Below are 23,463 nucleotides of genomic sequence, written 5' to 3'. Positions count from 1 at the left end.
GACGTTTTTTATGACTTTTTGAGGCCAAAAAAAATTGTGACTTTTTTTGCCCGAAAAAAACGCCATACTATACTATGACGTTTTTTGGCACTTTTTGAGGCCAAAAAAAATTGTGACTTTTTTTGCCCGAAAAAAACGCCATACTATACTATGACGTTTTTTCTGACTTTTTGAGGCCAAAAAAAATTGTGACTTTTTTTGCCCGAAAAAAACGCCATACTATACTATGACGTTTTTTATGACATTTTGAGGCCAAAAAAAATTGTGACTTTTTTTGCCCGAAAAAAACGCCATACTATACTATGACGTTTTTTATGACTTTTTGAGGCCAAAAAAAATTGTGACTTTTTTTGCCCGAAAAAAACGCCATACTATACTATGACGTTTTTTATGACTTTTTGAGGCCAAAAAAAATTGTGACTTTTTTTGCCCGAAAAAAACGCCATACTATACTATGACGTTTTTTGGCACTTTTTGAGGCCAAAAAAAATTGTGACTTTTTTTGCCCGAAAAAAACGCCATACTATACTATGACGTTTTTTATGACTTTTTGAGGCCAAAAAAAATTGTGACTTTTTTTGCCCGAAAAAAACGCCATACTATACTATGACGTTTTTTGGCACTTTTTGAGGCCAAAAAAAATTGTGACTTTTTTTGCCCGAAAAAAACGCCATACTATACTATGACGTTTTTTATGACTTTTTGAGGCCAAAAAAAATTGTGACTTTTTTTGCCCGAAAAAAACGCCATACTATACTATGACGTTTTTTGGCACTTTTTGAGGCCAAAAAAAATTGTGACTTTTTTTGCCCGAAAAAAACGCCATACTATACTATGACGTTTTTTGGCACTTTTTGAGGCCAAAAAAAATTGTGACTTTTTTTGCCCGAAAAAAACGCCATACTATACTATGACGTTTTTTATGACTTTTTGAGGCCAAAAAAAATTGTGACTTTTTTTGCCCGAAAAAAACGCCATACTATACTATGACGTTTTTTATGACTTTTTGAGGCCAAAAAAAATTGTGACTTTTTTTGCCCGAAAAAAAACGCCATACTATACTATGACGTTTTTTGGCACTTTTTGAGGCCAAAAAAATTGTCACTTTTTTTGCCCGAAAAAAACGCCATACTATACTATGACGTTTTTTGGCACTTTTTGAGGCCAAAAAAAATTGTGACTTTTTTTGCCCGAAAAAAACGCCATACTATACTATGACGTTTTTTGGCACTTTTTGAGGCCAAAAAAAATTGTGACTTTTTTTGCCCGAAAAAAACGCCATACTATAACTATGACGTTTTTTATGACATTTTGAGGCCAAAAAAAATTGTGACTTTTTTTGCCCGAAAAAAACGCCATACTATACTATGACGTTTTTTATGACTTTTTGAGGCCAAAAAAAATTGTGACTTTTTTTGCCCGAAAAAAACGCCATACTATACTATGACGTTTTTTATGACTTTTTGAGGCCAAAAAAAATTGTGACTTTTTTTGCCCGAAAAAAACGCCATACTATACTATGACGTTTTTTATGACTTTTTGAGGCCAAAAAAAATTGTGACTTTTTTTGCCCGAAAAAAACGCCATACTATACTATGACGTTTTTTATGACTTTTTGAGGCCAAAAAAAATTGTGACTTTTTTTGCCCGAAAAAAACGCCATACTATACTATGACGTTTTTTGGCACTTTTTGAGGCCAAAAAAAATTGTGACTTTTTTTGCCCGAAAAAAACGCCATACTATACTATGACGTTTTTTATGACTTTTTGAGGCCAAAAAAAATTGTGACTTTTTTTGCCCGAAAAAAACGCCATACTATACTATGACGTTTTTTATGACTTTTTGAGGCCAAAAAAAATTGTGACTTTTTTTGCCCGAAAAAAACGCCATACTATACTATGACGTTTTTTATGACTTTTTGAGGCCAAAAAAAATTGTGACTTTTTTTGCCCGAAAAAAACGCCATACTATACTATGACGTTTTTTGGCACTTTTTGAGGCCAAAAAAAATTGTGACTTTTTTTGCCCGAAAAAAACGCCATACTATACTATGACGTTTTTTGGCACTTTTTGAGGCCAAAAAAAATTGTGACTTTTTTTGCCCGAAAAAAACGCCATACTATAACTATGACGTTTTTTATGACATTTTGAGGCCAAAAAAAATTGTGACTTTTTTTGCCCGAAAAAAACGCCATACTATACTATGACGTTTTTTATGACTTTTTGAGGCCAAAAAAAATTGTGACTTTTTTTGCCCGAAAAAAACGCCATACTATACTATGACGTTTTTTATGACTTTTTGAGGCCAAAAAAAATTGTGACTTTTTTTGCCCGAAAAAACGCCATACTATACTATGACGTTTTTTATGACTTTTTGAGGCCAAAAAAAATTGTGACTTTTTTTGCCCGAAAAAAACGCCATACTATACTATGACGTTTTTTATGACTTTTTGAGGCCAAAAAAAATTGTGACTTTTTTTGCCCGAAAAAAACGCCATACTATACTATGACGTTTTTTGGCACTTTTTGAGGCCAAAAAAAATTGTGACTTTTTTTGCCCGAAAAAAACGCCATACTATACTATGACGTTTTTTATGACTTTTTGAGGCCAAAAAAAATTGTGACTTTTTTTGCCCGAAAAAAACGCCATACTATACTATGACGTTTTTTGGCACATTTTGAGGTCATACTAAAGTATGACTTTTTTTGGCCGATTTTGATGCCATACTATACTATGACGTTTTTTATGACTTTTTGAGGCCAAAAAAAATTGTGACTTTTTTTGCCCGAAAAAAACGCCATACTATACTATGACGTTTTTTATGACATTTTGAGGCCAAAAAAAATTGTGACTTTTTTTGCCCGAAAAAAACGCCATACTATACTATGACGTTTTTTATGACTTTTTGAGGCCAAAAAAAATTGTGACTTTTTTTGTCCGAAAAAAACGCCATACTATACTATGGCGTTTTTTGGCACTTTTTGAGGCCAAAAAAAATTGTGACTTTTTTTGCCCGAAAAAAACGCCATACTATACTATGACGTTTTTTATGACTTTTTGAGGCCAAAAAAAATTGTGACTTTTTTTGCCCGAAAAAAACGCCATACTATACTATGACGTTTTTTGGCACTTTTTGAGGCCAAAAAAAATTGTGACTTTTTTTGCCCGAAAAAAACGCCATACTATACTATGACGTTTTTTGGCACTTTTTGAGGCCAAAAAAAATTGTGACTTTTTTTGCCCGAAAAAAACGCCATACTATACTATGACGTTTTTTCTGACTTTTTGAGGCCAAAAAAAATTGTGACTTTTTTTGCCCGAAAAAAACGCCATACTATACTATGACGTTTTTTATGACTTTTTGAGGCCAAAAAAAATTGTGACTTTTTTTGCCCGAAAAAAACGCCATACTATACTATGACGTTTTTTGGCACTTTTTGAGGCCAAAAAAAATTGTGACTTTTTTTGCCCGAAAAAAACGCCATACTATACTATGACGTTTTTTGGCACTTTTTGAGGCCAAAAAAAATTGTGACTTTTTTTGCCCGAAAAAAACGCCATACTATACTATGACGTTTTTTGGCACTTTTTGAGGCCAAAAAAAATTGTGACTTTTTTTGCCCGAAAAAAACGCCATACTATACTATGACGTTTTTTATGACTTTTTGAGGCCAAAAAAAATTGTGACTTTTTTTGCCCGAAAAAAACGCCATACTATACTATGACGTTTTTTATGACATTTTGAGGCCAAAAAAAATTGTGACTTTTTTTGCCCGAAAAAAACGCCATACTATACTATGACGTTTTTTGGCACTTTTTGAGGCCAAAAAAAATTGTGACTTTTTTTGCCCGAAAAAAACGCCATACTATACTATGGCGTTTTTTGGCACTTTTTGAGGCCAAAAAAAATTGTGACTTTTTTTGCCCGAAAAAAACGCCATACTATACTATGACGTTTTTTATGACTTTTTGAGGCCAAAAAAAATTGTGACTTTTTTTGCCCGAAAAAAACGCCATACTATACTATGACGTTTTTTGGCACTTTTTGAGGCCAAAAAAAATTGTGACTTTTTTTGCCCGAAAAAAACGCCATACTATACTATGACGTTTTTTGGCACTTTTTGAGGCCAAAAAAAATTGTGACTTTTTTTGCCCGAAAAAAACGCCATACTATACTATGACGTTTTTTATGACTTTTTGAGGCCAAAAAAAATTGTGACTTTTTTTGCCCGAAAAAAACGCCATACTATACTATGACGTTTTTTATGACTTTTTGAGGCCAAAAAAAATTGTGACTTTTTTTGCCCGAAAAAAACGCCATACTATACTATGACGTTTTTTATGACTTTTTGAGGCCAAAAAAAATTGTGACTTTTTTTGCCCGAAAAAAACGCCATACTATACTATGACGTTTTTTATGACTTTTTGAGGCCAAAAAAAATTGTGACTTTTTTTGCCCGAAAAAAACGCCATACTATACTATGACGTTTTTTATGACATTTTGAGGCCAAAAAAAATTGTGACTTTTTTTGCCCGAAAAAAACGCCATACTATACTATAACGTTTTTTGGCACTTTTTGAGGCCAAAAAAAATTGTGACTTTTTTTGCCCGAAAAAAACGCCATACTATACTATGACGTTTTTTATGACTTTTTGAGGCCAAAAAAAATTGTGACTTTTTTTGCCCGAAAAAAACGCCATACTATACTATGACGTTTTTTGGCACTTTTTGAGGCCAAAAAAAATTGTGACTTTTTTTGCCCGAAAAAAACGCCATACTATACTATGACGTTTTTTATGACTTTTTGAGGCCAAAAAAAATTGTGACTTTTTTTGCCCGAAAAAAACGCCATACTATACTATGACGTTTTTTATGACTTTTTGAGGCCAAAAAAAATTGTGACTTTTTTTGCCCGAAAAAAACGCCATACTATACTATGACGTTTTTTGGCACTTTTTGAGGCCAAAAAAAATTGTGACTTTTTTTGCCCGAAAAAAACGCCATACTATACTATGACGTTTTTTCTGACTTTTTGAGGCCAAAAAAAATTGTGACTTTTTTTGCCCGAAAAAAACGCCATACTATACTATGACGTTTTTTATGACATTTTGAGGCCAAAAAAAATTGTGACTTTTTTTGCCCGAAAAAAACGCCATACTATACTATGACGTTTTTTATGACTTTTTGAGGCCAAAAAAAATTGTGACTTTTTTTGCCCGAAAAAAACGCCATACTATACTATGACGTTTTTTATGACTTTTTGAGGCCAAAAAAAATTGTGACTTTTTTTGCCCGAAAAAAACGCCATACTATACTATGACGTTTTTTGGCACTTTTTGAGGCCAAAAAAAATTGTGACTTTTTTTGCCCGAAAAAAACGCCATACTATACTATGACGTTTTTTATGACTTTTTGAGGCCAAAAAAAATTGTGACTTTTTTTGCCCGAAAAAAACGCCATACTATACTATGACGTTTTTTGGCACTTTTTGAGGCCAAAAAAAATTGTGACTTTTTTTGCCCGAAAAAAACGCCATACTATACTATGACGTTTTTTATGACTTTTTGAGGCCAAAAAAAATTGTGACTTTTTTTGCCCGAAAAAAACGCCATACTATACTATGACGTTTTTTGGCACTTTTTGAGGCCAAAAAAAATTGTGACTTTTTTTGCCCGAAAAAAACGCCATACTATACTATGACGTTTTTTGGCACTTTTTGAGGCCAAAAAAAATTGTGACTTTTTTTGCCCGAAAAAAACGCCATACTATACTATGACGTTTTTTATGACTTTTTGAGGCCAAAAAAAATTGTGACTTTTTTTGCCCGAAAAAAACGCCATACTATACTATGACGTTTTTTATGACTTTTTGAGGCCAAAAAAAATTGTGACTTTTTTTGCCCGAAAAAAACGCCATACTATACTATGACGTTTTTTGGCACTTTTTGAGGCCAAAAAAATTGTCACTTTTTTTGCCCGAAAAAAACGCCATACTATACTATGACGTTTTTTGGCACTTTTTGAGGCCAAAAAAAATTGTGACTTTTTTTGCCCGAAAAAAACGCCATACTATACTATGACGTTTTTTGGCACTTTTTGAGGCCAAAAAAAATTGTGACTTTTTTTGCCCGAAAAAAACGCCATACTATAACTATGACGTTTTTTATGACATTTTGAGGCCAAAAAAAATTGTGACTTTTTTTGCCCGAAAAAAACGCCATACTATACTATGACGTTTTTTATGACTTTTTGAGGCCAAAAAAAATTGTGACTTTTTTTGCCCGAAAAAAACGCCATACTATACTATGACGTTTTTTATGACTTTTTGAGGCCAAAAAAAATTGTGACTTTTTTTGCCCGAAAAAAACGCCATACTATACTATGACGTTTTTTATGACTTTTTGAGGCCAAAAAAAATTGTGACTTTTTTTGCCCGAAAAAAACGCCATACTATACTATGACGTTTTTTATGACTTTTTGAGGCCAAAAAAAATTGTGACTTTTTTTGCCCGAAAAAAACGCCATACTATACTATGACGTTTTTTGGCACTTTTTGAGGCCAAAAAAAATTGTGACTTTTTTTGCCCGAAAAAAACGCCATACTATACTATGACGTTTTTTATGACTTTTTGAGGCCAAAAAAAATTGTGACTTTTTTTGCCCGAAAAAAACGCCATACTATACTATGACGTTTTTTATGACTTTTTGAGGCCAAAAAAAATTGTGACTTTTTTTGCCCGAAAAAAACGCCATACTATACTATGACGTTTTTTATGACTTTTTGAGGCCAAAAAAAATTGTGACTTTTTTTGCCCGAAAAAAAAACGCCATACTATACTATGACGTTTTTTGGCACTTTTTGAGGCCAAAAAAAATTGTGACTTTTTTTGCCCGAAAAAAACGCCATACTATACTATGACGTTTTTTATGACTTTTTGAGGCCAAAAAAAATTGTGACTTTTTTTGCCCGAAAAAAACGCCATACTATACTATGACGTTTTTTCTGACTTTTTGAGGCCAAAAAAAATTGTGACTTTTTTTGCCCGAAAAAAACGCCATACTATACTATGACGTTTTTTGGCACTTTTTGAGGCCAAAAAAAATTGTGACTTTTTTTGCCCGAAAAAAACGCCATACTATACTATGACGTTTTTTATGACTTTTTGAGGCCAAAAAAAATTGTGACTTTTTTTGCCCGAAAAAAACGCCATACTATACTATGACGTTTTTTATGACATTTTGAGGCCAAAAAAAATTGTGACTTTTTTTGCCCGAAAAAAACGCCATACTATACTATGACGTTTTTTGGCACTTTTTGAGGCCAAAAAAAATTGTGACTTTTTTTGCCCGAAAAAAACGCCATACTATACTATGGCGTTTTTTGGCACTTTTTGAGGCCAAAAAAAATTGTGACTTTTTTTGCCCGAAAAAAACGCCATACTATACTATGACGTTTTTTGGCACTTTTTGAGGCCAAAAAAAATTGTGACTTTTTTTGCCCGAAAAAAACGCCATACTATAACTATGACGTTTTTTATGACTTTTTGAGGCCAAAAAAAATTTTGACTTTTTTTGCCCGAAAAAAACGCCATACTATACTATGACGTTTTTTATGACTTTTTGAGGCCAAAAAAAATTGTGACTTTTTTGCCCGAAAAAAACGCCATACTATACTATGACGTTTTTTTATGACTTTTTGAGGCCAAAAAAAATTGTGACTTTTTTTGCCCGAAAAAAACGCCATACTATACTATGACGTTTTTTGGCACTTTTTGAGGCCAAAAAAAATTGTGACTTTTTTTGCCCGAAAAAAACGCCATACTATACTATGACGTTTTTTATGACATTCTGAGGCCAAAAAAAATTGTGACTTTTTTTGCCCGAAAAAAACGCCATACTAAACTATGACGTTTTTTGGCACTTTTTGAGGCCAAAAAAAATTGTGACTTTTTTTGCCCGAAAAAAACGCCATACTATACTATGACGTTTTTTGGCACTTTTTGAGGCCAAAAAAAATTGTGACTTTTTTTGCCCGAAAAAAACGCCATACTATACTATGGCGTTTTTTGGCACTTTTTGAGGCCAAAAAAAATTGTGACTTTTTTTGCCCGAAAAAAACGCCATACTATACTATGACGTTTTTTATGACATTTTGAGGCCAAAAAAAATTGTGACTTTTTTTGCCCGAAAAAAACGCCATACTATACTATGACGTTTTTTATGACTTTTTGAGGCCAAAAAAAATTGTGACTTTTTTTGCCCGAAAAAAACGCCATACTATACTATGACGTTTTTTATGACTTTTTGAGGCCAAAAAAAATTGTGACTTTTTTTGCCCGAAAAAAACGCCATACTATACTATGACGTTTTTTATGACATTTTGAGGCCAAAAAAAATTGTGACTTTTTTTGCCCGAAAAAAACGCCATACTATACTATGACGTTTTTTGGCACTTTTTGAGGCCAAAAAAAATTGTGACTTTTTTTGCCCGAAAAAAACGCCATACTATACTATGGCGTTTTTTGGCACTTTTTGAGGCCAAAAAAAATTGTGACTTTTTTTGCCCGAAAAAAACGCCATACTATACTATGACGTTTTTTGGCACTTTTTGAGGCCAAAAAAAATTGTGACTTTTTTTGCCCGAAAAAAACGCCATACTATACTATGACGTTTTTTATGACTTTTTGAGGCCAAAAAAAATTTTGACTTTTTTTGCCCGAAAAAAACGCCATACTATACTATGACGTTTTTTATGACTTTTTGAGGCCAAAAAAAATTGTGACTTTTTTTGCCCGAAAAAAACGCCATACTATACTATGACGTTTTTTATGACTTTTTGAGGCCAAAAAAAATTGTGACTTTTTTTGCCCGAAAAAAACGCCATACTATACTATGACGTTTTTTGGCACTTTTTGAGGCCAAAAAAAATTGTGACTTTTTTTGCCCGAAAAAAACGCCATACTATACTATGACGTTTTTTATGACATTCTGAGGCCAAAAAAAATTGTGACTTTTTTTGCCCGAAAAAAACGCCATACTATACTATGACGTTTTTTATGACTTTTTGAGGCCAAAAAAAATTGTGACTTTTTTTGCCCGAAAAAAACGCCATACTATACTATGACGTTTTTTGGCACTTTTTGAGGCCAAAAAAAATTGTGACTTTTTTTGCCCGAAAAAAACGCCATACTATACTATGACGTTTTTTATGACTTTTTGAGGCCAAAAAAAATTGACTTTTTTTGCCCGAAAAAAACGCCATACTATACTATGACGTTTTTTATGACATTTTGAGGCCAAAAAAAATTGTGACTTTTTTTGCCCGAAAAAAACGCCATACTATACTATGACGTTTTTTGGCACTTTTTGAGGCCAAAAAAAATTGTGACTTTTTTTGCCCGAAAAAAACGCCATACTATACTATGGCGTTTTTTGGCACTTTTTGAGGCCAAAAAAAATTGTGACTTTTTTTGCCCGAAAAAAACGCCATACTATACTATGACGTTTTTTGGCACTTTTTGAGGCCAAAAAAAATTGTGACTTTTTTTGCCCGAAAAAAACGCCATACTATACTATGACGTTTTTTATGACTTTTTGAGGCCAAAAAAAATTTTGACTTTTTTTGCCCGAAAAAAACGCCATACTATACTATGACGTTTTTTATGACTTTTTGAGGCCAAAAAAAATTGTGACTTTTTTTGCCCGAAAAAAACGCCATACTATACTATGACGTTTTTTGGCACTTTTTGAGGCCAAAAAAAATTGTGACTTTTTTTGCCCGAAAAAAACGCCATACTATACTATGACGTTTTTTATGACTTTTTGAGGCCAAAAAAAATTGACTTTTTTTGCCCGAAAAAAACGCCATACTATACTATGACGTTTTTTATGACTTTTTGAGGCCAAAAAAAATTGTGACTTTTTTTGCCCGAAAAAAACGCCATACTATACTATGACGTTTTTTGGCACTTTTTGAGGCCAAAAAAAATTGTGACTTTTTTTGCCCGAAAAAAACGCCATACTATACTATGACGTTTTTTGGCACTTTTTGAGGCCAAAAAAAATTGTGACTTTTTTTGCCCGAAAAAAACGCCATACTATACTATGGCGTTTTTTGGCACTTTTTGAGGCCAAAAAAAATTGTGACTTTTTTTGCCCGAAAAAAACGCCATACTATACTATGACGTTTTTTATGACTTTTTGAGGCCAAAAAAAATTTTGACTTTTTTTGCCCGAAAAAAACGCCATACTATACTATGACGTTTTTTATGACTTTTTGAGGCCAAAAAAAATTGTGACTTTTTTTGCCCGAAAAAAACGCCATACTATACTATGACGTTTTTTATGACTTTTTGAGGCCAAAAAAAATTGTGACTTTTTTTGCCCGAAAAAAACGCCATACTATACTATGACGTTTTTTTATGACTTTTTGAGGCCAAAAAAAATTGTGACTTTTTTTGCCCGAAAAAAACGCCATACTATACTATGACGTTTTTTATGACTTTTTGAGGCCAAAAAAAATTGTGACTTTTTTTGCCCGAAAAAAACGCCATACTATACTATGACGTTTTTTATGACTTTTTGAGGCCAAAAAAAATTGTGACTTTTTTTGCCCGAAAAAAACGCCATACTATACTATGACGTTTTTTGGCACTTTTTGAGGCCAAAAAAAATTGTGACTTTTTTTGCCCGAAAAAAACGCCATACTATACTATGACGTTTTTTATGACTTTTTTTGGCCGATTTTGATGCCGTACTATACTATGACGTTTTTTTATGACTTTTTGAGGTCATACTAAAGTATGACTTTTTTTGGCCGATTTTGATGCCATACTATGACGTTTTTTAGCACTTTTTGAGGTCATACTAAAGTATGACTTTTTTTGGGCGATTTTGATGCCATACTATACTATGACGTTTTTTGGCACATTTTGAGGTCATACTAAAGTATGACTTTTTTTGGCCGATTTTGATGCCATACTATACTATGACGTTTTTTAGCACTTTTTGAGGTCATACTAAAGTATGACTTTTTTTGGCCGATTTTGATGCCATACTATACTATGACATTTTTTATGACTTTTTGAGGTCATACTAAAGTATGACTTTTTTTGGCCGATTTTGACGCCATACTATACTATGACATTTTTTATGACATTTTGAGGTCATACTAAAGTATGACTTTTTTTGGCCGATTTTGACGCCATACTATACTATGACCTTTTTTATGACATTTTGAGGCCAAAAAAAATTGAGACTTTTTTTGCCCGAAAAAAACGCCATACTATACTATGACGTTTTTTATGACTTTTTGAGGCCAAAAAAAATTGTGACTTTTTTTGCCCGAAAAAAAAATGCCATACTATACTATGACGTTTTTTGGCACTTTTTGAGGCCAAAAAAAATTGTGACTTTTTTTGCCCGAAAAAAACGCCATACTATACTATGACGTTTTTTATGACATTTTGAGGCCAAAAAAAATTGTGACTTTTTTTGCCCGAAAAAAACGCCATACTATACTATGACGTTTTTTGGCACTTTTTGAGGCCAAAAAAAATTGTGACTTTTTTTGCCCGAAAAAAACGCCATACTATACTATGACGTTTTTTATGACTTTTTGAGGCCAAAAAAAATTGTGACTTTTTTTGCCCGAAAAAAACGCCATACTATACTATGACGTTTTTTATGACTTTTTTTGGCCGATTTTGATGCCGTACTATACTATGACGTTTTTTTATGACTTTTTGAGGTCATACTAAAGTATGACTTTTTTTGGCCGATTTTGATGCCATACTATGACGTTTTTTAGCACTTTTTGAGGTCATACTAAAGTATGACTTTTTTTGGGCGATTTTGATGCCATACTATACTATGACGTTTTTTGGCACATTTTGAGGTCATACTAAAGTATGACTTTTTTTGGCCGATTTTGATGCCATACTATACTATGACATTTTTTATGACTTTTTGAGGTCATACTAAAGTATGACTTTTTTTGGCCGATTTTGACGCCATACTATACTATGACGTTTTTTATGACATTTTGAGGTCATACTAAAGTATGACTTTTTTTGGCCGATTTTGACGCCATACTATACTATGACCTTTTTTATGACATTTTGAGGTCATACTAAAGTCTGACTTTTTTTGGCCGATTTTGACGCCTTACTATACTATGACGTTTTTTGGCACATTTTGAGGTCATACTAAAGTATGACTTTTTTTGGCCGATTTTGATGCCATACTATACTATGACGTTTTTTATGACTTTTTGAGGTCATACTAAAGTATGACTTTTTTTGGGCGATTTTGATGCCATACTATACTATGACGTTTTTTAGCAGTTTTTGAGGTCATACTAAAGTATGACTTTTTTTGGCCGATTTTGATGCCATACTATACTATGACGTTTTTTAGCACTTTTTGAGGTCATACTAAAGTATGACTTTTTTTGGCCGATTTTGATGCCGCACTATACTATGACGTTTTTTTATGACTTTTTGAGGTCATACTAAAGTATGACTTTTTTTGGCACAATTTGGGGTCATACTAAAGTATGACTTTTTTTGGCCGATTTTGATGCCATACTATGGCGTTTTTTGGCACATTTTGAGGTCATACTAAAGTATGACTTTTTTTGGCCGATTTTGATGCCATACTATACTATGACGTTTTTTATGACTTTTTGAGGTCATACTAAAGTATGACTTTTTTGGGGCGATTTTGATGCCATACTATACTATGACGTTTTTTGGCACATTTTGAGGTCATACTAAAGTATGACTTTTTTTGGCCGATTTTGATGCCATACTATACTATGACGTTTTTATGACTTTTTGAGGTCAAAAAAATTTTTGACTTTTTTTGGCACATTTTGATGCCGCACTATACTATGACGTTTTTTTTTTGCATAATTTGGGGTCATACTAAAGTATGACTTTTTTTGGACGATTTTGATTCCATACTACACTATGACGTTTTTTTTAGCACTTTTTGAGGTCATACTAAAGTATGACTTTTTTGGCCGATTTTGATGCCATACTATACTATGACGTTTTTTGGCACTTTTTGAGGTCATACTAAAGTATGACTTTTTTTGGCCGATTATAATGCCATACTATACTATGATGAAGAAGAGAACATAGCGGAGGCATTGGTGCAGTTGAGTTAAAGAGCACACAAACACAGTAGAAATGTAGAAAATGCACCAGAGCGCTGTTGTGCTCCAGCTATAAAAACACAGTATATATAAAAATAGAAATTCAAATACTAGTCAAATACTAATTCAAATACTAATTCAAATACTCAGTCATACTACATTACTGTAGTATGACTGAGGTGTATTATGTTGAAAAAAAGCACTTTATACTGTATACAGTCAGTATTAGATGACAGTATTGGTAACATTCAGTCTGCAATTCAGCCCAGCACAGAGTAACATTGCACTTTGCTGGAAAGTTTTTAGAAATTCAGGAGAAAGAAGCGAAGAAGAAGAAAACCTAAGAAATCAAGCTTAACAAAATGTATGTATGTGGGAGCCGGGTTTAAGTAAATCACGTGAACTTACATATACATATATATTAGTGGTTATTTAATTCAGCATTTTTTTTACATTATTTTATACACCTTTCTGGTGATATTGACAGTTGAAATGAATAGTTTTTAATGTGCAATAAAAATATTTATGAAGCTCTTACTCTAAGTTTGTTGATGTTTTTTCATACCTTAAGAACACACAGATAGAGGATTTTATAAGAATTTGTACCTTGCAATTTGTATTAAAAAAAAAAAAAATAGTGGGAAATTCCTACTCCACAGACAAATAAAGACCAATAACAGTAATTACGTTACAGATGACTCTACGCTGTACGCAACACAAGGTCCCCAGTATATGATCTTCATGACTTTGTCCATGGCCTGTGAATCACTCCCAACCAATGATGTCAATAAAACCAGCCCCAAATATATTTAATGAGGGAATTATTTTCAGATGGACCGTCATGAACACGGATCCATTTGAGTAAATCCACCTAGTGACGCCATAGAGACATGTGTAATTTATACGGTCTATGCTCCAAGCACAGGGTATAGTCTACAGCTAGGGCTGATGGAAATATTATAATTCATCCTGTGGAGAATATATAAAGTATCTGTACCAAATTCCATGGCAATTCATCAAGAAGTTCTTCAGATATTTCACCAAAAAACTACAATGTGAACTTGGTGAATGTGGTGGTCCAAGAGAAAAAGTCAAAAGCTCATCAGAGCCCGTGAGCCTCATCCTCTGGGAACCATGAACATCTGTACCACAAAATATCATGATAATCCATCAAGAGGTTTATTGAAATATGCCAGCCTGGACTACAGTCGACATCCCCTGAGCAACACTGCAAGTGTGGCTACTAAAACAGAAGCTGCATCGTAGCTGAACAGATCATATTTTAATGTTGCCATTTGTTAAATTTGAAGCTCTGACAGTGAATTGCTTGAACGGCTCTTGATTACAACAAGGATGCTCCTAAAAGGTGTTTTCTATCACCTCTGAACTTCTACAGTACGATCAAAATCTAAATGCTGTATGCACAGTAAAATATCAAATCTATAAAACAGCAAGGCATGACAGTACTTTTTACATGGTGAAAGAAAAAAGAACCAGGTGTTAAATATATTACATTATGTTGATGACGAGCAAAAGAGAACGACTTAAATGTTCCTGTACATTTTGGTAAAAAAAAACAAATCCAATATACAGGACACTCAGCAGTCATACACTAACAGTCAAACCCACTTACCAGCTAAATAAAAAGCACACACACATTCAGTACTTTACATACAGGCACACACTCATTCATACAACAGCACACTGTACAGTAACAGTAAAACTAAGCTGACGTGCCACAAAACATTAGCTCGTTCAGTAAAATGTTTTGTTTAAAAAATATGACAATTAGAAAATTAAGAGAATGAGGTTTTTTTTTTTTAAATACATTTTAAAAACATGTTGACACAAGTCCAAGGGTCACTACTGAAAAAGAACCATTCCAGTCACATCTGATGACTTTTGATGACAAATCTCTCCAGACTCATAATCTTTCCTTTACTCACAGTCCAGGCATGATGTAGGCAATGTTATCCAACGTATTTGACTGATATAAAGAGAGAGAGAGAGAGAGAGAGAGAGAGAGAGAGAGAGAGAGAGAGCTTTGTTAGAATACTGTAATGGAGGTGCACATAATCACTGCCAAGTCTGTATCTCCTGTCCACAGAGGAAAAGCAAAAGTATGAAGCTGAGTACACACTCTATTCATGCATTTACAAGGATTAATACTGTACCAGGACGTTTCGAGGACATCCGTTTAACTGTGGTATCTGTGCTGTGAGACAGGTCAGTGGCCCCAGTGCACACAAGATGGAGTCCAGAAGTACAGACAGACTACCGGACACAGCAACCATCCCCTACCACAGAGAAACATCAGTCACATGATTCACTTATTCCACTGCACAGCAATGAATCATCTCAACGTTAAGAGTTCAAATTGAAAATGTGGAGCATAAATGAAGATTCTTTTTTTAGGTTATAAGAGGAGAGGTTATAGGTACAAAAAAAAACAAAAAACAATCATTGCAATTTTCCCTGCAAACTTGTGCACACACATATGTGGAAACATGCCTCTGTTTCCTGTAGTCGATGTCCAATCAGGGACAGGGACTCTCCTAGTAGTTGCAGGTGAGCTGCTGCATCGATAGGATCAACATCTGGGACTCGTGCAGGGGACAGGGACATAGTGCCGGGAGCTCTGTTCGGTGACACCATCCCTGTTCCTGTTCCTACAACTTTTTATCATGAAACACAATTCAAAGACAACAGCAATGAGATCCAACTGCGAAGTGCTCCTGTTAATCTCTTTAAAAATCTAAAGGGTTGAAAATACCTTTGCTTTTGCTCTCACTGGAGTTCTTGTGTTTGATTGTTGTGGCCTCTGCTTTGTTCTGTTTGTGCTGCAGATACTGAGCTTTCTGCCTCCAAACCTATACAGAAGAACACACGGAGAGCACAGGATGTTTAGTGCACCACAACAACTGCAAGCACGACTGTGGTTTTCTATTAAACTGCATACAACTGAAAAGCTTTTTCCAACATTAATTACAAATAAGAAAAAAAAACCTTACTAGTTTGTCTTTCTCAGGCATCGCCTTCCACACCTCTGCCAACTTTTTGCTTAGCTCACCAAAGACTGCCGAACAGACATAAAAACATATGGATTAAATGGTTTCTTGTAGTAGTATTTCACAGAACAATCTGCCAATGACTGTAATTAAAAGAGAGTTACACTGTATGTCAATACTTTACCCACCTAGTCCAGGCTGTTCTGCATTTATGTTCACCCTGTACTCCTTACAAAACACCTGATATGCTGTTGTGTTCTTCTTCTTGGGCTAAATGAGGACAAAGAAAAGAAAAAAAGTAAAAAAGGAAGCACAACAGCAATACAGAGCAAGGGTGACAGATGTTGGTTTTATGTGAGGGTTTCTGATGAACTGTTAATGCCAGGGACTCTACAGTTTCTGGCTAATTTTCCAGTTTGTCTCTACTTTGGAACACTGACTATGAACCCTAATTAACATATGACTGACAGTAACACACCTTATCTTTATCTTTCTCATGCTTTTCCCGATCTTTTTCCTCTTTCTTCTTCTTCTTCTCTGTCACTCCATCACTGCCTTGATGGTGGTGTGGAGGGATGGGTGTGCCCATGGCATACATTGGACCAACGGCACTGTGAGTGACAGTTGGCTGAGAGTGGCTGTGGGCTCTCGATGAGTCTGAAGAAAGTCATACAAATATAAAGCAAAGGTTATGATGAGAGTGAAGACTGAAGTTTTGAGAAACTGGATATGTATATGAAACTTGGAGGGATGCACTGACACATTCAACCAGTAGTTCAGTGTGACCTTTTATACAAGATTTAGTGAAGAAATAGACCCTATTTTGTTGGCACTTTAAAAAAACAAAAATCAATAGCCCAGATGACACATTTGTTACACATAAGAGAGTTCAGTTTGGCTGAGAAAAAGCATAACTACACAGTAGTTATGCTTTCTTGCAAAACTTGCAATCCTCAAGCTTTCTACAGAGGATGACCCAGAACAATTTCAGGCTACATTTATTGTGGCCAAAAATATGACAGTAAACAGTATTATCACGATATTCATCAAACCATCCTAAAAAACTATTATTAGAGCTGAACTTGTGAAGTATCAGTAAAATTACTTTACATCCAGTTTGCCACAGATTTTATCAAACTAAACAAACTTTGTCTTTGTAAACTCACCTCCAAACCCTTTACTGTGCTTCTTGTCCTTCCCACTTTTTTCCTTATCTCTGTCTTTCTCCTTGTCCTTTTTCTTCTTGCTTTTCTTGCTCTTCTTCTTCTTTTTTGACAGGTGTGTGTATGAATCATCTATAACTAGTTCCCCTGCCTCCAGCTCGCCCCCAGATGAAGAACTATCATCTCCCATGCCACCTCCATAATGACCTGTAAAACAGAGAGCAGAGCATTGCAGAGCACAAATGAATAAAGTGGAAATGTGTCCCATCGTATACTCTCTCCCCCTTTCAAATTTCATCACTGTGTAACCCAGGTATATTTGGATGACAGCTGTTATTGAGAAAAAGATAACATACACAACTTGCATCCCCCACAGCATCATTTAGGTTTATCTTACCTTCCACCTCCACCTCTTTCCCCACTACAGGCAGTGGATCTCGACTCTGCTGTAGCTTCTTCTTTGGTGACTTTGAGACCTGCATCCTGTCTCTATCCTTCTCTTTCTTCACGCTTCCTTTGGATGAGTGCGGTGTGAATGGGAAGCTCTCTCCTTCCTCTTTCTCTGGCGACATGATGAGCTTCATCTTTAGCCCGTCGGCCTCACGTAAAGTCAAAGGCTCCTCTTTGGGAGCTCCACCATGGAACAGAGAAGACTTTGAGGAAGAGGAGGAGTGCTTCTTGGAGGAACATGATGAGGAAGACACAGGGTGGGAGTGAGAGAAGGAGTGGCTCCCTTTGCTTCCACTGCTGCTGCTGCTCTCACGTTTGCGCTCCTTGGAGGAGTGTGAGGAGAAGGAGGGGTAGGAGGGCTTCTTGTGTAAGTGGGGGCTGGGGTCCGAACCTGTGGCCAGGGGAGAGGTGATGGCCTGCAGGAGGCCCATTGCTGTATCTGTCGGGTGGGAGGATGACGGGGAAGACAGAGTTGGGGAGCGGTCTGCAGACTTGTGCTTTTTCTTGTGGGGAGGTGGACCTGAGCCATCGTGGTCTGACAGGAGAGAGAAAGAACAATTAGAAAAATGCAGTTAGAGTCAATATTTATGAATTAATATATTATTACAATGCATCAGCATCTCACCTCTGTAATAGTAGTCATCACTATGTTTTTTCTTCTTTTTGTGTGAGTCCCCACCGAGCATGAAAAGTTCTGAATCCTGATTGGAAATGACACAATTACTTTCTATTAACTAATTCAGACAAGGCATTCATTAAAATGTCCAGTAGTACTGTAACACAAAAATCTTCCTGTGAGCTTAAACCATGAGATCAACCTATTACAGAGAGATATTTTACCTTAGGTCGTTTCTTGGAAGACTTTCGGACCTGAGCAGCAATCTCCTCCTCCTCCCTTAGCAGGTCCTTGTACGACCTCCTCTTTTCTCTCTGGCTACGACCAGCTACAAGACCCCTGTCTCCCTCCATCCCCACATCTAAAATATAAGATATCTTTATTATAATCCTTACCTTCAGAGTAGAAAATTGATTCTCTAGGACACGTGCAGTGAAAAACTGCTCAGCTTATTTGATGGGTCTCGTTACATTTCTTGACATGTTCTCCCTTCCCTGTGCAAACTAGTATTCAAAACAGTGGAGCAGCAGCTGCACTTCATGCAGTTTTACAAAATCTTATCATTTTCGATGCTTATAAAAAGTGCATATGTTTGATAAGCCTGTACAGCAGAAACACCGTAAAACTACATTACAAGCTGGCATTACCCATTCCTCCTTTACCCTTGATCTCCTCAAAAGCCATGGTTCTTCCTTTGTCAACACGTTTACTTGTCACAGGATGTCACTGACAACATTAAGGCAGGATAATGAGCTGTTAAGTGGACAAAGAAAAAAAAATCACACACAAGTCAAGGTATTGAATGTTAGAACACTAGTTATAACAGTATCCAGTTTGCCCCCCAAAATAAGAGCAGCTTAACATAAAGTGTTAGACATGTATGTCTTTTTCGCATCTTCTAAAGTTACCTCGACATCAACAAAGGTATCTACACCAAACTGGGTATTTGGTTCCTACAACTATTGCTGGTTAGTCCTACACTGAGCGGTCACAGAAACACTGGAGAACTTGGGGGGAAAACACAATTTGCTTGATAATGCAATAATGATGCGTTCTGTCACCTACAGAAGAGTACAAAAAAAATGATAACTAAACAGATTCCCGCCTACTTTTGTAAGGATACACAAACACACCCCCTCTGCATTCACTTTGACTCCTTAGCTTCCCACTCCCAACATTTCCAGCACTCAATTCCGTACCGCCGAGTGTGCCCTCAGCTGGCCGGTCAGAGCGGCTACGGAAAGCCCGAGGCTTTCACCCACCGCTAGGCCGCGTTCGCCTCAAGAGGACAAAAACACAATGGCAGACATGCATTTAACTCCGCTATTGCCTGCATCTTCTCTGAGATGCTAACGCGTTTACTTGACAAACACCGGGAGTTGCGGAAATAATGTGTTTACGAAATTTTACTACCTCTGTGAGATCTCCAAATTACGCGGGTCCGGCCGCCATCTTTTATTATTCGGCGAAACAATACGTGTCCGTGAAGGGGAGGGGCTTGGGAAATGCAACCAATCAGCGTGGAGGAAAGTAGCCATATTAGCAACGCATCTGCTAAAGCTGTAATGCAATGGTTGCCACTGTTGACAATAACAACTACAAAGGGCGCTCTCATTTAAAATCTTGACACTAAAATAAGCATATTATAATACACAAGAAGCCCAAATAGATATCCCAGTCTTTAGCACATTGTATTAAAGACAATATTTCAGGAATATATCCAAAGATACTGATTTATTGACTCACATATATCCACTTACAACAACAGCCAAATCAAGTTTTACAATACAGTTCACATACAAACATAGCATGCAGCACAAGAGAAAAGGCATGATGATCCAAAGATGCAGCTGATAAGAAATCCAAAGTGACAACAGTGAAAACTGTTAAATCATTTCAAGAGAGATACATCTCATAATGATCACACAACTTGGCTAACAATGACAGGCAACAAGAGAGCATATCAGCGCATAGACACTGCTATAAAACACACACACACACACACACACACACACACACACACACACACACACAATTGAGCACTAGCTTCCTGTTCTCAGTGTATTTTGTAAAAAGACAAGGTATTCAAATGCTACTCTCCAGTACAGTAGCACTGTGTTTCGATTATGGACAGAAAACCACATCATCATGGTTCAGAATTGCTTGTCTGGCGAAGGCTAGTGGAGCAGAGGCTTGCTTGATAAGGAGCAGGACATCAGCTCTCCACACACTTTATCTTCTACCTATCCCCCAAATTCTGTTTCTGTAGACTGAGCGATGTAAAACTGGCCAATAAATCAGTCACCTCATCCACCTGGACAAAAAACAACAACAAACAAACCATGTATGAGTTGGTGAAAAACAAAGGGGTAATAAATCATCAATATCTGCAAATTGAAGAGCACACATATCTCAGTTCAATTACACCACAAATCTCAGATTTTATGCAAGTGAATCTGGGTATGTAGATCTCACCTGCTCTTTGGTGCGTGTGTGTTGCAGCTGTGTCGAAATATGTTCCAGTCTCTCTTTAGCTTCACTCTGGCCCATTAAGTTCAGGTATTCCCTCAGCATTTGAATAATCTAGAAAGAAAAGTTACACAGAAACCACCATGAACTATCTGTAAAGGGTCAAGTTCTGATTCATTAAGCCAGGCAACTTAATGCATTCTCTACCTGTGTGACTTCCCCTCTCAGGGTTTCTAAGCTGCGTGAATCTCCCTCCTGCAGAATGTTGAGTTTGGAGCGTGCTAGATGCAGCGGGGTCCTACCTGCTCTGTCCAGGGCATCCACACGGGCTCCTTTAAAGAAACAATAAGAACACAAATGTCTCCATTACACAAGTTTATTAAACAGTTTTGATGGACACTCAATTCTCCTTTAATGGGAAATTGAGCAATTTGTATACACAAAGAATTCCACACTTCAATAGTGGCCTCACCTCCTCTAAGCAATGTGGTGATTACAGGCACATGGTTAGTACAGGCCGCTGCAGAGACACAGGATGAAAAATGGGCACAAAGTAAATGAACAAAGTTGTTTTAAACCACTTGTTGCATGTAAAACCATAACTAGCATTGTGCTTTATGTTATTGTGCAGTATAACTATACATTTAAACAGGTGTGGGCCCGAAGCAGCTGCACAGTGGTGTGGCAGGAGCGAAACCACTCCTGTGCCTTACTGACCACAGTGCTAGTGGTTTTACAGCTTATGGTGATTGTTCTCTCTTACCCAGATGGAGGGGGGTATTTCCCAGACTGTCTCGTTGGTTTGGGTCAGCGCCATGGCTCAGCAACAGCTGCACTACAGACATAAGAAGGATATTTGAAGTATGTCTTGAAAAAAGAAGACTTGATTAATAAACTTAGAAATGTATTTATGTTATTGCCTTATTGACTTTTTTTGTGGATTGAGCTTTAAGATAAGATAGACAATTGCACAGTGATTCAACTTATTGTTCAAGGACACTACAGCAGGATGGATTGTTGAGTTGCTGAATTTGGGGATTATGTTCTTTCCAGTCATCCTGCTGCAATGTGATTTCCCATGATACTGTTATGGCGTCTTAATAGCTGTCACCAACCTACCAATGCTCTCATTGCCATTGCAGGAAGAGAAATGAAGAGCTGTCCTTCCCTTGTCATCTGCTGCACAGGGGTCTATGTCATCTTGCAGAAGCTTTCGAACTGAAGGAACACAACTTTATTAGCAAAACCCATCCTTCTCTTACACTACGCGGAAGGTATTTTTTGGCATCACTTCACTGCTCCTACCTGTGTCGATATCGTTGCTGTTCGCTGCTTCCCTCAGTCTTTTCACAGCTGTGGAGATAAGACATTCAAAGTGAGAAGTATGCAAATATTGCTTTTTGTGTGGATGAATGGGGTCATATTGCATGGCATCAGAGACACAAACAAAGACAGCATTTACAGGGACATCGGCTTTACACTTTCAGCAGGGTTGCTCCTTTAATTGACACCATATATTGCAACTGTTCATCAGCCTAAGGTTGTGCTGGAAAAGGAAATTAATATGACACTGATATGAAGAGGTGAGAGTAGATATGTATTGTAATTTTATCTACATGACATTTAATAAGTTTACATGTCCTTCTCTTAATCACCATGTTACACAACTTCAATACAGTCAATATTTACAACTTGTACTTGTCTCAAAGCGTGTCAATGCACTATATAACATACATAAAATATCTAAATACTACACAAATTAACATAGCTTGTATTTTGTAACTAAGCTTATAAATATAATATAGCCAATACCTTGCTCCCCCTGCAAACACACACCCATATTTTATATTTATCAAATTAATAAAAAACGTGACTGTACCTTACCATAAATATCTTTACCAATGGGACCCAGGTTCCGCACGGCTCTGTGGTGTCGCCTGGCCCTGGTCCCCGTCATCTTCCCCAGTCTATTCGCTACACCACCTGCACCACCACCGACCTCTGCCCGTCCGGGCTCCCACAACAAGTGCAGGTACCTGAGTTCTTTGTCGTCTCTCTGTCCGACTCGTCCCAACACCACTTTGCCCTCACCAATACCACTTATCCCAAACCCGACAGCAGCAGTGCCTACGTCGTCCATCCTGTCAACGTTACCCCGCTGCTCTCCGTCCGCCGCCTCCCGGGTTTCTTCTTCGGGTCCGGGCTCCACCATGTACTCCCCCTCGGAGCTGGATCGGTCATTATCCGAGGGTGCTGCAACAATAGGGCTCCACCCGTCCATACTTTACCGTGACATATGGAGGCTGTGTTTCTACAACACTCGCACGTACACACGGTCCTTACTAGTCCTGCTGAAGCTAAAAGGAAATAAAGCCGTCATAAATATCAGGAGTCAACTTCAGTTTTGGCATCTGCTGCGTCAGCAATGCCTGCGGCCATTGCACGGCGCGTCAACACAGATCCACAGATTAAAGTCTTTCCATCCTGGGTAATTTTGTAATATTTCAACAGCAGAAAATGTTTTTTTTTTCTTCACTACCAAAATGTCCCCTATTTCACATTTTCCATTTCATCGGGTAAAGTAGTAAAAGACACA

General features: G+C 36.4%; 2 protein-coding genes across 4 annotated transcripts; both read right to left on the bottom strand.

Moving 5' to 3' along the window:
* Positions 1–14,326: 14,326 nt before the first annotated feature.
* hmgxb4a (HMG box domain containing 4a) lies at positions 14,327–19,868 on the bottom strand. 3 transcript variants are annotated; one of them, XM_041062331.1, is made up of 14 exons: positions 19,812–19,849; positions 19,598–19,677; positions 19,046–19,151; positions 18,623–18,759; positions 18,408–18,483; positions 17,730–18,317; positions 17,336–17,539; positions 16,648–16,826; positions 16,358–16,439; positions 16,173–16,237; positions 15,935–16,031; positions 15,673–15,836; positions 15,336–15,458; positions 14,327–15,148 (listed from the first exon to the last, which is right to left on the bottom strand). In XM_041062331.1, exons 3-14 carry the CDS (start codon positions 19,080–19,082, stop codon positions 15,104–15,106), a joined length of 1,797 nt encoding a protein of 598 aa, XP_040918265.1. In that variant the 5' UTR covers positions 19,083–19,151; positions 19,598–19,677; positions 19,812–19,849; the 3' UTR covers positions 14,327–15,103. The 3 variants fall into 3 exon arrangements, with proteins under 3 accessions (XP_040918265.1, XP_040918266.1, XP_040918267.1); XM_041062332.1 differs by having other exon boundaries at positions 19,061–19,151; XM_041062333.1 differs by lacking the exon at positions 19,598–19,677 and having other exon boundaries at positions 19,061–19,151; positions 19,812–19,868.
* A 249-nt stretch (positions 19,869–20,117) lies between these two features.
* On the bottom strand, positions 20,118–23,431 carry ankrd54 (ankyrin repeat domain 54). The gene is made up of 8 exons (XM_041062348.1): positions 22,752–23,431; positions 22,173–22,220; positions 21,987–22,085; positions 21,631–21,702; positions 21,340–21,387; positions 21,075–21,199; positions 20,874–20,981; positions 20,118–20,712 (listed from the first exon to the last, which is right to left on the bottom strand). Exons 1-8 carry the CDS (start codon positions 23,146–23,148, stop codon positions 20,638–20,640), a joined length of 972 nt encoding a protein of 323 aa, XP_040918282.1. The 5' UTR covers positions 23,149–23,431; the 3' UTR covers positions 20,118–20,637.
* Positions 23,432–23,463: the final 32 nt, after the last annotated feature.

The sequence above is a fragment of the Toxotes jaculatrix genome, chromosome 18, assembly GCF_017976425.1.
Source record: "Toxotes jaculatrix isolate fToxJac2 chromosome 18, fToxJac2.pri, whole genome shotgun sequence".
NCBI lineage: Eukaryota > Metazoa > Chordata > Actinopteri > Toxotidae > Toxotes > Toxotes jaculatrix.
Note: the sequence above shows the minus strand (reverse complement) of the source record. Positions and strands in the feature narration are given on the sequence as shown.

Coding starts and splice junctions, on each gene's coding strand:
- hmgxb4a (XM_041062331.1), bottom strand. CDS start 19,082: ATGGCTTTTGAGGAGATCAAGGGTAAAGGAGGAATGG. Junction 18,484..18,622: donor CTTCCAAGAAACGACCTAAG/GTAAAATATCTC, acceptor ATTTCCAATCAG/GATTCAGAACTTTTCATGCT. Junction 18,318..18,407: donor TGATGACTACTATTACAGAG/GTGAGATGCTGA, acceptor CTCTCCTGTCAG/ACCACGATGGCTCAGGTCCA.
- ankrd54 (XM_041062348.1), bottom strand. CDS start 23,148: ATGGACGGGTGGAGCCCTATTGTTGCAGCACCCTCGGATAATGACCGA. Junction 21,703..21,986: donor CAATGGCAATGAGAGCATTG/GTAGGTTGGTGA, acceptor TTATGTCTGTAG/TGCAGCTGTTGCTGAGCCAT. Junction 20,713..20,873: donor ACACACGCACCAAAGAGCAG/GTGAGATCTACA, acceptor TTTTTTGTCCAG/GTGGATGAGGTGACTGATTT.